Source organism: Phocoena phocoena, chromosome 19, assembly GCF_963924675.1.
Source record: "Phocoena phocoena chromosome 19, mPhoPho1.1, whole genome shotgun sequence".
Lineage (NCBI taxonomy): Eukaryota > Metazoa > Chordata > Mammalia > Artiodactyla > Phocoenidae > Phocoena > Phocoena phocoena.
In genome coordinates this window covers 17,567,083-17,580,803 of record NC_089237.1, presented here as the reverse complement: position 1 = coordinate 17,580,803, position 13,721 = coordinate 17,567,083, and the positions used below count along the sequence as shown (strand labels likewise).

Below are 13,721 nucleotides of genomic sequence, written 5' to 3'. Positions count from 1 at the left end.
CAGGCGACACTAAGGCATAAAGCAAAGAGGAAGCCACAAAATGAACAGTAACATTTCTTTAGGGGAAAACGTTATATAATTCTTCCCTCAAATTTGAACTAAGAAAAGAAGCCAATTTGTTTTACAGATCTCTTCTGAATAATTGTAACAAAGATGAACAAAAGACACACCACATCTGAATAAATCCAACTGTATTTTAAGGAATATAACATGTTGACCATATCCTGATTGTAGTCTGTGAAGGACTAAGCACTCAACTTCTATTTAGAGAAGCAAATGTCACACGACAGAGCATGTCATTTTTTGCGGTACACGGGCCTCTCACTGTTGTGGCCTCTCCCGTTGCGGAGCACAGGCTCCGGACGCGCAGGCTCAGCGGCCATGGCTCATGGGCCCAGCCGCTCTGTGGCATGTGGGATCTCCCCGGACTGGGTCATGAACCCGTGTCCCCTGCATCGGCAGGTGGACTTTCAACCATTGCGCCACCAGGGAAGCCCTACAGAGCATGTCTTATACAGCAATTCAAAGGAATGATTTTGATAGGGAAAAAAAAACCCCTGCTGACAGGTGTTTTATACAAATACCTGCAAGTTCCAGAACAGTAACTGGAACAATATTTTATAGACTCAATGTAGACCCAATTAATGGGTTAACAAGCTAGACACTGACAGGGCCGTTTTCTTAATGTAAGTCCATGACATGTTGTTAGGGGAGAATGGCCTTGGCAAACTCATATGTTCAAAGGCTGAAAGAAATGGACTAAGAAAGTAGTGAGAGTTGGGAAATCTATGTCATAATTAGAACTTTAGTGAGAGGATAAAAATAGACTTTAACACATGTGACGTGACCCAGAATATCTTTCTATGTACTTGAGGAAGTTGAAGAATTATCCAGACACAAAAGATAACATTCTCATCAGAACAAGCCCAGATGAAACACCAGGGGCCCTATTTGTAGAAACTAAGTGGATGCTTCTGGCGCCGAATGTCTGCCTGGCATTTCTGCTTGACTCCTTCCCTCTCTCTCACTCAGATCCCCAACCCTTCCACTGGCAAAGCCACTCTGTTCTCCTTCAGACTCTGAATAGATGGATGTGAATGTATGTGTATTTTTTCTGTCCTTCAATTAAGAAATATACATGAAGTTCTACTGACATAAGAATTATTGGTAGCTCTTTATCTTAGCTGGCCTGAAGTATTTAAAATCTTCCCTGTTTTAGAATAATTATTTGAAATTCCTTACTAAACACCTGGTTTCAAGGAAACTGTGCAGGTCTATTAATTATCAAGGATCCATACATGTATAAATCATTTTCTGAAATTTCCCCTTCAGTCTCAAGGGAGTTTACCTTTTGCTTAAGTGTTTAGAGATCCTGAAGAACTTCTCTAGGCTAAAATTTACAGACTAAAAAGAGCAAAATAAAGGTAAATGCATGGTTAGAAGATAAGCTTAAATTTTCAACTGAGTGTCTTTTGCGGGGGGTGGAGGTGGGGGAGAAATGCAATGGAGAACAACAAAGAAAAAAAGAACTGCATACAGGACGCTGTTCTAAGAATAGAGAACTGACATTTAAAAATTAAGTCAAAAAAATAGCACTCTTGGAATTTCAATGTTGGAGGTGGCTTGCAATAACTTTCTGTTAGAAGAGAGTGAGATACCCAGAATGAAAGCTCCCTGGTGAAGCAAACACCGCTTCCTTTAAATCTTTACCAAGCTCTTACTCAGAAGCTCATAAACTGTAAGACAAATGAGGTGAACATGACAGGAGAGCAAAGTTCTCCAACATAAGAGAAGGGTGAAAATGGCAATAAAATATTACTGCAAATTACGAGTGTTATGTGAACATTAATGCTTGTCATTAACAAAGAGATATGCCTACAGCAAATAAATACTGAAATTCTCTTTCGGTCTATTTACAGATAGAATCCCAGGTCTGACTGGTCTTCCAGGCAGAAACCTACACTGGCAGAAATATGTAAATTATAAAAGTCCCATGGTGAATTATAAAAAATAAGGAATTTGAATTTAGGCCTTCTGCCATATGCAGTTTAAGGTAGCTTTGATTAATTTTTAGCCTAGAAGGGAATTTCCGTATTTTTGCTGTTACCATATAAAAAAAGTATCCATCACTGGCTTCTTAAGAAACCAGAGAGGCAGGTTTTTGGATACAGATTTAAGGCAAATCAAACAGGTCCACAGCTAAACATCTTATCAGGGCTTATTTCCCAGGAGTGCCTTTGTTTTGTGACAGAGGAATCTTAGAACACTTCTAGCCAGGGTCTCCACACTGCTACTGGATGAGGACAGCTTTGTGCAACAGCCTTTTGAAAGAACTGACATTATATACACACCATCAAAGCATATACTGGCAAGGCTTGATATTTAAAGGACTTCTGCAGTGAATCACTTTATCTTCTTTGAAAACACAAATAGGTTTTCAAAGACTAGATACAAATCTGGACACATGAACGAGATTCAAAGATTTCTCAAGTCAAAGAGAGATCTCAACCTCCCTCTACTATGGACTTTCTTTCCAAGACTGAGAACTGATTCATCCTTCTCCAGCTCCTTACATATCTGAAATCTTCCCTGCAACACAGAGGCACTTTTATTAGGTATGTAGCATCTATTAAAACTTTAAATCCAGGGTAGAATTTGCTGAACAAAGTAATAACACTAGCCTAATAGGCATTACCTTAAGGATTATTTCCCCTTTAATATAAAAGTATAGCTACAGTGGTCCAATATACAAATACAAAGAAAAGTTCTCATACTAAAAAAAAAAGTACCATAATACTGTACATACAAAAACTGTTCAAGAAGAATGATTTAAATATATCTGTTCTTTTCCAGATCTGGAAGACACAAATGTAAAGTTCTGCAACTGTATTATTGCTGGAACATGTGTCCAGGAACACTGTGTTTCCCGTTCTTTCCCCCTGTCCCAGCCCCCACTTCAGAGTCCCCTGAGCTTGGATCATGAGCCAACAGCATCCCTGAAAATAACCAGAGCCGAATGTTTACTCAGTGGAAGTCGTTATTCTGTGAGCCGCTGCTTACCGTGAACTACGAAAAGCACAAGTTTTAAGCCCAGCCAAGGTTAAATCCAGACGGAGGTCTTCCCATCCCCCGATTTGCTACTAGCACTGCTTTTGTTGGACCCAGCCTTGGACCCCACTTTGGCTTTTTTGTCCCGGGGGCCATGGGGGTTGTTTTGGTGACTGTAGGCCTGGATTGCCAGATCCAGGCGTTCCTGAGCCATTTTGATTTCCCTCTGCAGGGTCTCCAGGTCAGCTGGGAGGTTGTCCTCATGGCTGCCGTACTGTTGTTCCTGGGCGATGTTGGCCTTGTTTTGCTTGTAGGCAATCTTAGCGTTGGACAGCTCGGTGTACTGGATTTGATCCGGTTTGACGGCAATGTTATAGCCAGGGGGAGCAGATGGTGTGTTCCAAGTGAAAGGATAATTATAAGCACCCGGATCTTCCAGTTCCCTCCTTTTACTGTTTAGTGAGTCTCGAATTGTCCCAAACCCTAAATGAAGCATCTCCCAAATGTTAAGCAACAGGCAAAGGCCTGTGACACCATACATTATCAGGAGAAAGATGGTCTTCTCAGTGGGTCTGGAAATAAAGCAGTCTATCTTATGAGGGCAAGGAAGCCTGCTGCACACGTAAAATGGGTGGACTTGGAAGCCATACAGGAAGTACTGCCCTATCAGAAAGCCCACCTCAAACACGGTCCTTGCCAGCAGCTGCAGCACATAGATTTTCATGAGCCCGTCCTCCTGAATCCGGTGTCGGCCATCATGCTTCGGTTTAGATTGGTTCTGATCTTTATTTTCTTTTTCACTTTCTAATTCCATTTCTGGATACATCATGGGATCCTCTTCATGGTCCTCTTCTGTCTCTTCCAGAGCCCGGTGCTGTTTCCAACGCATTGCATAGGGTTTGCTCCGAGCAGCCTTCTTGTCTGCTTCACCGTGCTCCATTTTGGCAATCTTATGAATGGCGTAGCCCAGGTACATCACTGAGGGGGTGGCCACCAGGATGATCTGGAACACCCAGAAGCGCACGTGGGAGAGGGGTGCAAAGGCATCATAGCAGACGTTCTCGCAGCCTGGCTGCTCTGTGTTGCACACAAATTTGCTTTGCTCGTCGTAATAGATGGACTCTCCTCCTACAGCTGTAAGGACAATCCGGAAGACGATCAATACAGTGAGCCAGATCTTCCCCACGAACGTGGAGTGGTTGTGGATCTCCTCTAGCAGGCGAGTGAGGAAGCTCCAACTCATGGTGACTGAACTGGTTCACCCTGATGAAAATGAAAAAATACCAAAGGAAAATCAGCAAATATTAAAATCTTAATTTTTTCATTGATGATATCTCTAGGAACTACTTCTCTACATACTTGAAATTTATCTTCAAGGCTCATACTAGAATGATTGTTAGAATAAATAGCACCTCACTCTCTATACTACCATCAGGTAGGACCATTCACCTCAGTCTAAGAGCACTGGTTTGGACCTACAGGGTCCTAGGAAGTCTGATTAGTTTTCGTGTCTTCCTTAGCTTAAAAGGTAAAATTACAGCTATCATTTGAGATATATATCCCAAAGTATACTGGATTTTTTTTTTTTTTTTTTTTTGCGGTACGCGGGCCTCTCACTGCTGTGACCTCTCCCGATGCGGAGCACAGGCTCCGGACACGCAGGCTCAGTGGCCATGGCTCACGGGCCCAGCCGCTCCGCGGCATGTGGGATCCTCCTGGACCGGGGCACGAACCCGTGTTCCCTGCATCGGCAGGCGGACTCTCAACCACTGCGCCACCAGGGAAGCCCTATACTGGATTTTTTACATACAGTATTATTTCATAAGACCTTCGAACTTTGTGGAATATAGATAAGAAAATAGCACAGAAGTATGGCTATTTGGTCACAGTAAGACTGCCACTGAGAACATAATGGGGACACCTGGGATGGATGGACTCCATTGTGAAGAGGTACCTTATCAGGAAAGTTAAATTTTGGACCTGGTGATAAAGTATTAAAAAAGAATTAAGGAGATAGTACAGCTGCAAATAACTGGCAAAGATCAAGAACTAAAATAAAAGACAGAAAGAAACAAGGAAGACACTCCTGAGCTAGGCTGCATCACAGAGATTCTAGCATTCTGTATTATATTTCTGTATTTTGTTTATGGTAGAAGTTTAAAAATGCCTGTAGATTGAATTGTGAGGACATTAAAAATCCAATCAATAGACAAATCCACTTAAAACAGCATTTTGAAGGATAGTTTTATTCTGAGATTCTTAGATCTATGTCCAGAATCCAGGTAAAAACCATCAAATGAGATAATGTATGTAAAATCCCTAATACAGCCCCTGCGACACAGCACACCTAGCTTTCCTCTTCTATCTTCCCTCTCTTGGTTTACTTCTGCTGATAATAGTTGATTATCAGCATCACCAAAGAAATTTAAATATACTTTTTACCTGTTATCCAGAATTTCTGTTATCCAAAATTTTCTAAGAGAAATGATGTTTTGCTTACAAGTTTTCCAGATTCCCTCTGGAAGGGAAAAAGAAAAGAGAAGGTCATAAGTTTCCTCCCACAGAAAACAATAAATCACTAGGATGCCATTTTCAGGGAGAAACAGTTTTCTATGTACCATAGGAATCAATCAGCATGAGATGGAAACAGGCTTGAGTTTGAATATCACTGTTCTCTTCTCCTATATGTGGTAGGAGAAACTACCTAACAGTGACTCGAAGAGTCTTACGTCACTGTAGTCTAAGAAAATATGACAGGAAGATGAGTCATTGGTGAAAATCTGAAGCAGATGCACTCTGGCACCTCCTATAGGAAAAAGCCAAAGTAGAAAATTTCACCAAATTTAAACTGGGTCACTAAAGGCCTTGCAAAAATCTTCACCCTGTGTGCTCTATTCCTGTTCCATTCTCTGGAGCAGCCAATACCTCTCTCAATGGGATCTGAGCAGCCAACTAGGAGCGAGCTGTTTAGTTAAAACACCCAACAGCTGGCTCTCAGTCATTGGGACACCCATATCCACAGAAGGTGATTTACAGACTCAACTGCTCAAGAAGGAAAACACCTGCATCTGTATTGTGATTAAAAACTATATATATAGGACAAATTATTGCTCATTATCAAGTTCTGCAAACTATGGAATAGCTATGGCCAAGAATCATCCGCACTTACTATCATTTAATTTAATAAATGAATGTAAAACAATCCCTGAGTGTTCCAAGTTATTATGTGTTCAAAATAACTTAATAAAAAAGATATATCAAAAAAACTCAGAACAGTTCCCAAAAGGTCAATGAAGAAGAAGAAGAAAAGCTCAGGCATCTGCATAACATGCAAGTACGAAGATTCACATACAGAATCCAACCACACAAAGATCTCACCGTAGGACTTCAAGTACAACTCTTATTTCCAGCCCTGACGTCCAGCTGAGCTCACCACTTCTCTCACTGCATACACAAGTTATAAAACCACACCACAAGAAGTAAATAATATGCAGTCCTTAAATGGTGATGTAAGCCAGATTTCCAACACAGAACTCAATAATGATTCACGTCCACAAGTCCAGATTCATTTTCCCCAAACGCCACATATAGCTAAAGCATTTCCCTTAAAGCCTGAAATTCTATTTGTTCCAAAAAGCCAAAATCATGAAAGTGCAATTGTTAATTAGTTAGGAAGCTCATCCTCTACACTGCCATCCATACCGAAAACAAATGGGTACCTTTTTAATAATTATTGCTATGAAATAATTTCTCAACAGTTCAGGGGGAAATTAGTGACAAACCCTTCAAAGCTTATAAGTTATAAAGCAGCCACTTAAACACATCCAGAAATACACACTGCATACTGGTTAAGCTGTAGGCCTAGACAATGATGAACCCTTAGAGCCTGGTTTTCCGTGGGTACTTATAAGTGCCATAGCACCCTATACCTGAACCTTGAGTATAAATGATGTGTAAAGTAATGTAGCTTCAGCATCTCATAAAATGGGTGATGGGTGATTTTCTTTCTAAAATAACCATGGGCTTCCTAATCAAATGGCAGCATCACCACTGTGGATCTACTGAGCTGTCAGTAGGTTTTTCTTTGATACTCTTCCCTTTCCAAATCCCTTTCTTCTCCTTGTAAGCATTAAGAGAAAGGCTTCAGTATCAGAGTAGACTCCTCCAATTTGGGGGGTGGGGTGGAAAGGGGAAGAGGGAGGGAGGGTGTGAGAGAGGAGAAAAAACTGAATGAGTATAATGGTGGGTTCTGGAATTGACATTTCTAAGCAAAAACGTGTCACTGCCAAGTGTGGTCTTGCTGTGTTCTTGCTCCACTAAAATTCCCTTTTCTCAGAAACATGTTTTCGCTCTCCTACCAGAAGCCTAAGATTCAGAACACAGTCTTCTCTGACTTCCTTGTTTCAGCAAACAGACTTGGTTATAGAGTAGGGAGTGAGAGCATGCAACTAACCTGTGAACAGCTCTCGTGAAAAAATAAAAATCATTTCCGTACTCTATGAATGGAAAATATGGGAGCATGTGATGAGTGGTGGTGAGAGGTAGGGGGATGCCAAACACCTAAATATTTTTTGCCAATCAGGAAAGCCAACTGATTTAGTATTTTGACACTTAATGTCTTCTTGAATATATCCTTTATACTTTGGTTGAATTTATCTATAGACAAATTCTAGGAAGTGCTATTATCAGGACACAAGAAATGTAAGTCTGCGTGGTTTTTGCTCTGTACTGTCATTTGACTTTCTAAAAAGGTCTTAGCAGTTTACAATGCCTGGCAATGAATGAGTACAATTTTACCTCAACCTCATCAGCACTGTCTGTCATGCTACTTTGCTAGGTGTAAAATGGTATTTCAAAATTATGTCAATTTGTATGTTTTTAATACAGCAGGATACCCTTCCCCTATATTCCTCCTTCTTTGTGAACTATTTCTATCCTTTTGCCCATTTATCTGCAGAATGTATTCTTTTTTTTTTTTTTTTTTAATAAATTTATTTATTTATTTAATTTTTGGCTGTGTTGGGTCTTTGTTGCTGCACGTGGGCTTTCTCTAGTTGCGGCGAGCAGGGTTACCCTTCGTTGCGGCGCGTGGGCTTCTCTTGTTGTGGAGCATGGGCTCTAGGTGCACGGGCTTCAGTAGTTGTGGCTCGTGGGCCCCAGAGCGCAGGCTCAGTAGTTGTGGCGCACAGGCTTAGGTGCTCCACGGCATGTGGGATCTTCCCAGACCAGGGCTTGAACCTGTGTCCCCTGCATTGGCAGGCGGATTCTTAACCACTGCGCCACTAGGGAAGCCCCAGAATGTATTCTTAATACAGTACAGACATCAATCATTTGACATTTAATAGGATTTTCAATTCTCTCTCCACCCCCCAACACATACTTAAGAAAATCATGTTTGCTTTTATAACATTTACTGGACAGAAATCAAATGTGCTATTTTTAGTCTGTTTTCCAAATAACTTTCAAATCTACCTTGTCTTACACTAGAAAATAGAATTTTAAAAAGTACTTGGTATCAACACGGTAATAAATTAAGTAATCCCCTCCCAAATTATTTATATTTGAAGAGCTTTCTATCAGTTACATCCTAACAGGATCAAGTCAAAGTTTACTGCATGTCTAAAACTCAGGATCTTTGAAGATTAAATATAAAAGCTCATTATTTGGATTATCTCTGGAGGTGGATTATATGATTAGATCTATTTTAAAGATGAAGAAATGAGGTCCAGAAAGTTTATAAAATTTGCCTGAGATCATCCAGGTATTAAGAGGTGAAACTAGAATCTGAAGTCAGCCAGTCTTGTTCCAGTCTCAGCTTTTAACTACTAGTAAAGAATTACATTCCAGATGAGGTGGAACTATGTACAGGCCCCATGTGAATACAGAGGAGGGCACCTCACCCCAATCTTTGGAATCGGAATTAAACTAAATAATAAACTCACAAAGATTAAAGGTGGGGGGTTAGTTCTGCTGCCAAAAGAAATTGGAAAAAAAAAATCAAAGGGGGAAATTTCAGGGTTTAAGATCTTACACATAGAATGAATTGAAAGTTAAAACAAAACAAAACCCCCCAAAACAAACAACAACAAAACATAAAACCCAAAAAGAACTCCAAGGTTGTTTCTTGGCAGTTGGAAGGGAAGAATAAACTAGAAAAATGGTATCTTCAACAAAAATGTTTTTTTTTCACTAAGAAGGATAACTTCTTTGGGCATTGAGAAGAGTGACACAGAAGGTGGTAAATTTAGTTCAGGGGTGAAAATGCTTGTAAAAGGGTAGATACAAAGATGGTATACACATGAAGTGCTCAGAACTGTGCCTGGTCTCAAGGCAAGCACCATTATTACCATCACTACCAGTGTTGCTGCAACTTTTTGTCTTACCACCTCAACTGTACTGGGAGCCCCTAGATGTTAGACACATCTTTTATCTCTGCTTCCCTAGCATCTAGCCCGATGATTGGCCATTTTTTAAAAAAATTAATTACCTTATTTATTTATTTTTGGCTGTGTTGGGTCTTCATTGCTGCACGCAGGCTTTCTCTAGTTGCCGTGAGCCGGGGCTACTCTTCATTGCGGTGCGGGGGCTTCTCATTGCGGTGGCTTCTCTAGTTGCGGAGCACAGGCTCTAGGCGCACGGGTTTCCGTAGTTGTGGCACGTGGGCTCAGTAGTTGTGGTTCACGGGCTTAGTTGCTCCGCGGCATGTGGGATCTTCTCGGACCAGGGCTTGAACCCGAGTCCCCTGTATTGGCAGGGGGATTCTTAACCACTGTGCCACCAGAGAAGTCTCTGATTGGCCATTTTAAGTGCTAAATAAACATTTGACAAACAAATGAATAAATGCATTCCTATCGGATTTGCCTTACATTTTTCACTGCAATCTCTTCTCTCTCTATTTTTTTCCTCCTAGATTCCCACTGCATCAGCCTGTCCAAAAATGGAATAAGCAGCCTCATGAAGCAGTGAACCCTGGTATAAATGCAGCAGGGAGGGTAAAGGGATATAAAGGGAGGTGTCTGTACTTCACTGAAATCTATAAAATGTGACACCAATGATGGCAATACATTATGTATGTACAGTGTAATACCTAAAACAACCACTAAAAAAGCACACAGAGGGACTTCCCTGGTGGTGCAGTGGTTAAGAATCTGCCTGTCAATGCAGGGGATATGGGTTCGAGCCCTGATTGAGGAAGACCCCACATGCCACAGAGCAACTAAGCTCATGCACCACGACTACTGAGCCTGCGCTCTAGAGCCCACGAGCCACAACTACTGAAGCCCACGTGCCTAGAGCCCGTGCCGTGCAACAAGAGAAGCCACCGCACCACAACAAAGAGTAGCCCCTGCTCGCCACAACTACAGAAAGCCCGCGCGCAGCAACGAAGACCCAATGCAGCCAAAAATAAATAAATAAATTTAAAAAAAGAAAAGAAAAGAATAACCATACCTAGTGTTGGTGAGGATGCGGAAAAACTGGTACTCTCATACAAGTAGGAATGTAAAATAGTATAATCACTTTGGAAAATGGTCTGGCAGTTTCTTAGAAGTTAAACATATACCAACTATATGATCCAGCCCTTCTGCTCCTAGGCAAGAAGTAAAACCGTATGTCTATAAAATGACTTGCACACAAATGTTCACAACAATTTTATCTGTAATAGCCAAAACCTGGAAACAACACAAATGCCCATCAGCAGGTTGATGAGTAAACAAATTGTGGTACACTCACACAGCGGTATAATACTCAGCAAGAAGCTACTGATACGCATAGCATGGATGCATCTCAAAATAATTAGACCAAAGAAGCCAGGCAAAAAAAAAAAGGCACACACTGTATGATTCCATTTATATAAAATTCTAGAAAACACAAACTAATCTATAATGACATAAAGCACGTCAGTGGTTGCCTATGGATGAGTTGGGGGTGGGAGGCAATGAGGGACTGGTCAGCCTGATATCAAACTCTCATGGCTATTATTTTTCAGTTTCTACTTCTGTCTTACTTTTCCTTTTCCAAACTTCTAAATACATATCCTGATTTTTGTCCTATCTTATTAGCCTCCTTTTCAGTGCTCTTTGCTGGTTCTTCCACCAGAATCCAAGCTGGAAATGATGTCCCACTTTGCTCCAATATCTCTCTGAAACTTCAGACTTGAAATTCATCTGCTACTCAACATCTTCTCTCGGATTTCTAATAGGCACCTGAAATTTAACATAACCCAAACCAATCCTCCCATCCTCCAAAGAGCTACTCTTACTCTGTCTGCAGTTTTCCCAAACTCAGTAAGTAGTTTCGCCATTCATGCAGTTTTTTAGGCCAAAACCTTCAAGGCAACCTCACTCCTTTTTCTCACTCCATAGGCAAACTATACCAGCAAATCCTGTCAGTTCTATCTTCAAAATATACCCACAATCCAACCACTTCTTTCCACCTCCACTGCCATCAACTCTGATCCAAGCCCCCTTCAACTCTAACCAAGATTATTGTAAAAGCAAGAGTCTTCTAATTGGTCCCCTAGCTTATGCTCTTATGCCTCTCAGATCTCTTCTCCAAAAAGCAACCAGAGTAAAGCTTTTAGAAAGTAAGTCAGATCATGTCCCTCTTCTGCTCAAAACTCTCTCAGAACAAAACCCAAAGTCTTTACTATAGTCTACAAGGCCCTTTATCATACAGCTACGAGCACACTTCCGGTCTCATCACCTTCCATTCTCCCTCTTGCTCATTCCGATTTAGGGATATCTACATCCTCACTATTCCTCTCTGATCATACCAATCATGCCATACTTTTGCCTCAAGATTTCTGTACTTGCTATTTTCACTGCTTTGAACTTCTTTATTTCATAGATATTAGCAGAACACTCTCTCATTTCATTCAAGTCTGCTCAAAAGTCATCTCCTTAACTTTCCTCAGACCACTTTCCTAAAATAACATGTCATTCTCTAGCCCCTTTAATTTTCTTTATAGCACTTAACCCTCACATAATTTTTATTTTACAATTTTATTGTTTATAGAACATAAGCTCCCTGAAGGCAAGATTTTGTTTTTGTTTTTTTTTTTGCGGTACGCAGGCCTCTCACTGTTGTGGCTTCTCCCGTTGCGGAGCACAGGCTCCGGAAGCGCAGGCTCAGCGGGTCCAGCCGCTCCGCGGCATGTGGGATCCTCCCGGACCGGGGCACGAACCCGTGTCCTCTGCATCGGCAGGCGGACTCTCAACCACTGCGCCACCAGGGAAGCCCAGGATTTTGTTCTTTAATCCCCAATATCTAAAACCCCACAGCCTGACAAATGGTAGTAGGTTCTCAATAAATCTGTTCAATAAATTAATTCAAACATTTAGAAAAATGCTCCTGATGTATTAACGGAAAAATATAGGATACGGAACAGAATTATCCCAATTTTGGAAAATGAATAAAATTTATGCATTAAAAAATCCTAGGGCTTCCCTGGTGGCGCAGTGGTTGAGAGTCCGCCTGCCGATGCAGGGGACAAGGGTTCGTGCCCCGGTCCGGGAAGATCCCACATGCTGCGGAGCGGCTGGGCCCGTGAGCCATGGCCGCTGAGCCTGCGCGTCCAGAGCCTGTGCTCCGCAACGGGAGAGGCCTCAACAGTGAGAGGCCCGCGTACCGCAAAAAAAAAAAAAATCCTAGAAGAAAAACAAAAATGTAAAAAAAACCCCACCAAAACCTGAAAGGTTATAAACAATACCCACTACTCTCTCCCTGCTTCAGCCTGTTTCCTGCATCTCTACTAGAATTCTCTCTCTAAAATGGATCTGTGTTACTCCTTTGCTGAAAAACCACTAATGGAGGTGGCTCCTCAAACCAGTGGGGCAACGACGGACTTTTTAAAGTATTAGAATAAAACATAGTTGATATCTGTTATAACTCTGGATATGAGAAGAAAAGATGAATCTGAGTACAAAAACTAAAAAGTGTCTCCGTGGTTAAAAGAAAAAACAACCTAAGCAATACTGAAAAACAATGGGAACTTGCCTGGTGGCGCAGTGGTTAAGAATCCGCCTGCCAATGCAGGGGACACAGGTTCAATCCCTGGTCCAAGAAGATCCCACATGCCACAGAGCAGCTAAGCCCGCGAGCCAGAACTACTGAGCTCGCAAGCCACAACTACTGAAGCCTGTGTGCCTACAGACTGTGCTCCGCAACGAAGAGTAGCCCCCACTCGCTGCAACTAGAGACAGCTCATGCACAGCAATGAAGACCCAACGCAGCAAAAAATAAATAAAAATTAAAAGAAAAACAATGAACTGGGGGAAAAGGTTTCAGTAACTTTTTTATAAGCAAAGAGCTAATTTCTAATATATAGAGTTCAAAACATACATTCTACAGAAAGAAAAACACAAATTCCCCTTTAAAAATGCACAACGTGGATGAACCTTGAAAACATAATGCTAAGTTAAAGAAGTCAGACACAAAAGCCACCTATTGTATGATTCCATTTATATGAAATGTCCAGAAAAGGCAAATCAGTAGAGACAGATTAGTGGTTGTCAGGGGCTATGGGAAATGGACTGTGACTGTTAATGGATACTGGGTATCTTTTGGGGATAATGAAAATGTTTGGAATTAGACAGTGGTGGTGGTTACACAACCTTGTGAGTATACTAAAACCACTGAACTGTACACTTTAAAAGGACAAATTTTAGCACATG

The 13,721-nt window shown here is 41.3% G+C and overlaps 1 protein-coding gene across 1 annotated transcript in view; it reads right to left on the bottom strand.

The window, feature by feature from the left end:
- Positions 1-2,696: 2,696 nt before the first annotated feature.
- The window catches only part of GJC1 (gap junction protein gamma 1), a 31,723-nt gene continuing 20,698 nt past the window's right edge, over positions 2,697-13,721 (bottom strand). Inside the window, exons 2-3 of the mRNA XM_065897011.1 lie at positions 5,491-5,566; positions 2,697-4,311 (exon numbers count right to left, since the gene is read on the bottom strand). Of these exons, the coding sequence (XP_065753083.1) occupies positions 3,101-4,291 (1,191 nt within the window). The 5' untranslated portion in view covers positions 4,292-4,311; positions 5,491-5,566 and the 3' untranslated portion in view covers positions 2,697-3,100. The remainder of the gene's footprint in view (positions 4,312-5,490; positions 5,567-13,721) is intronic.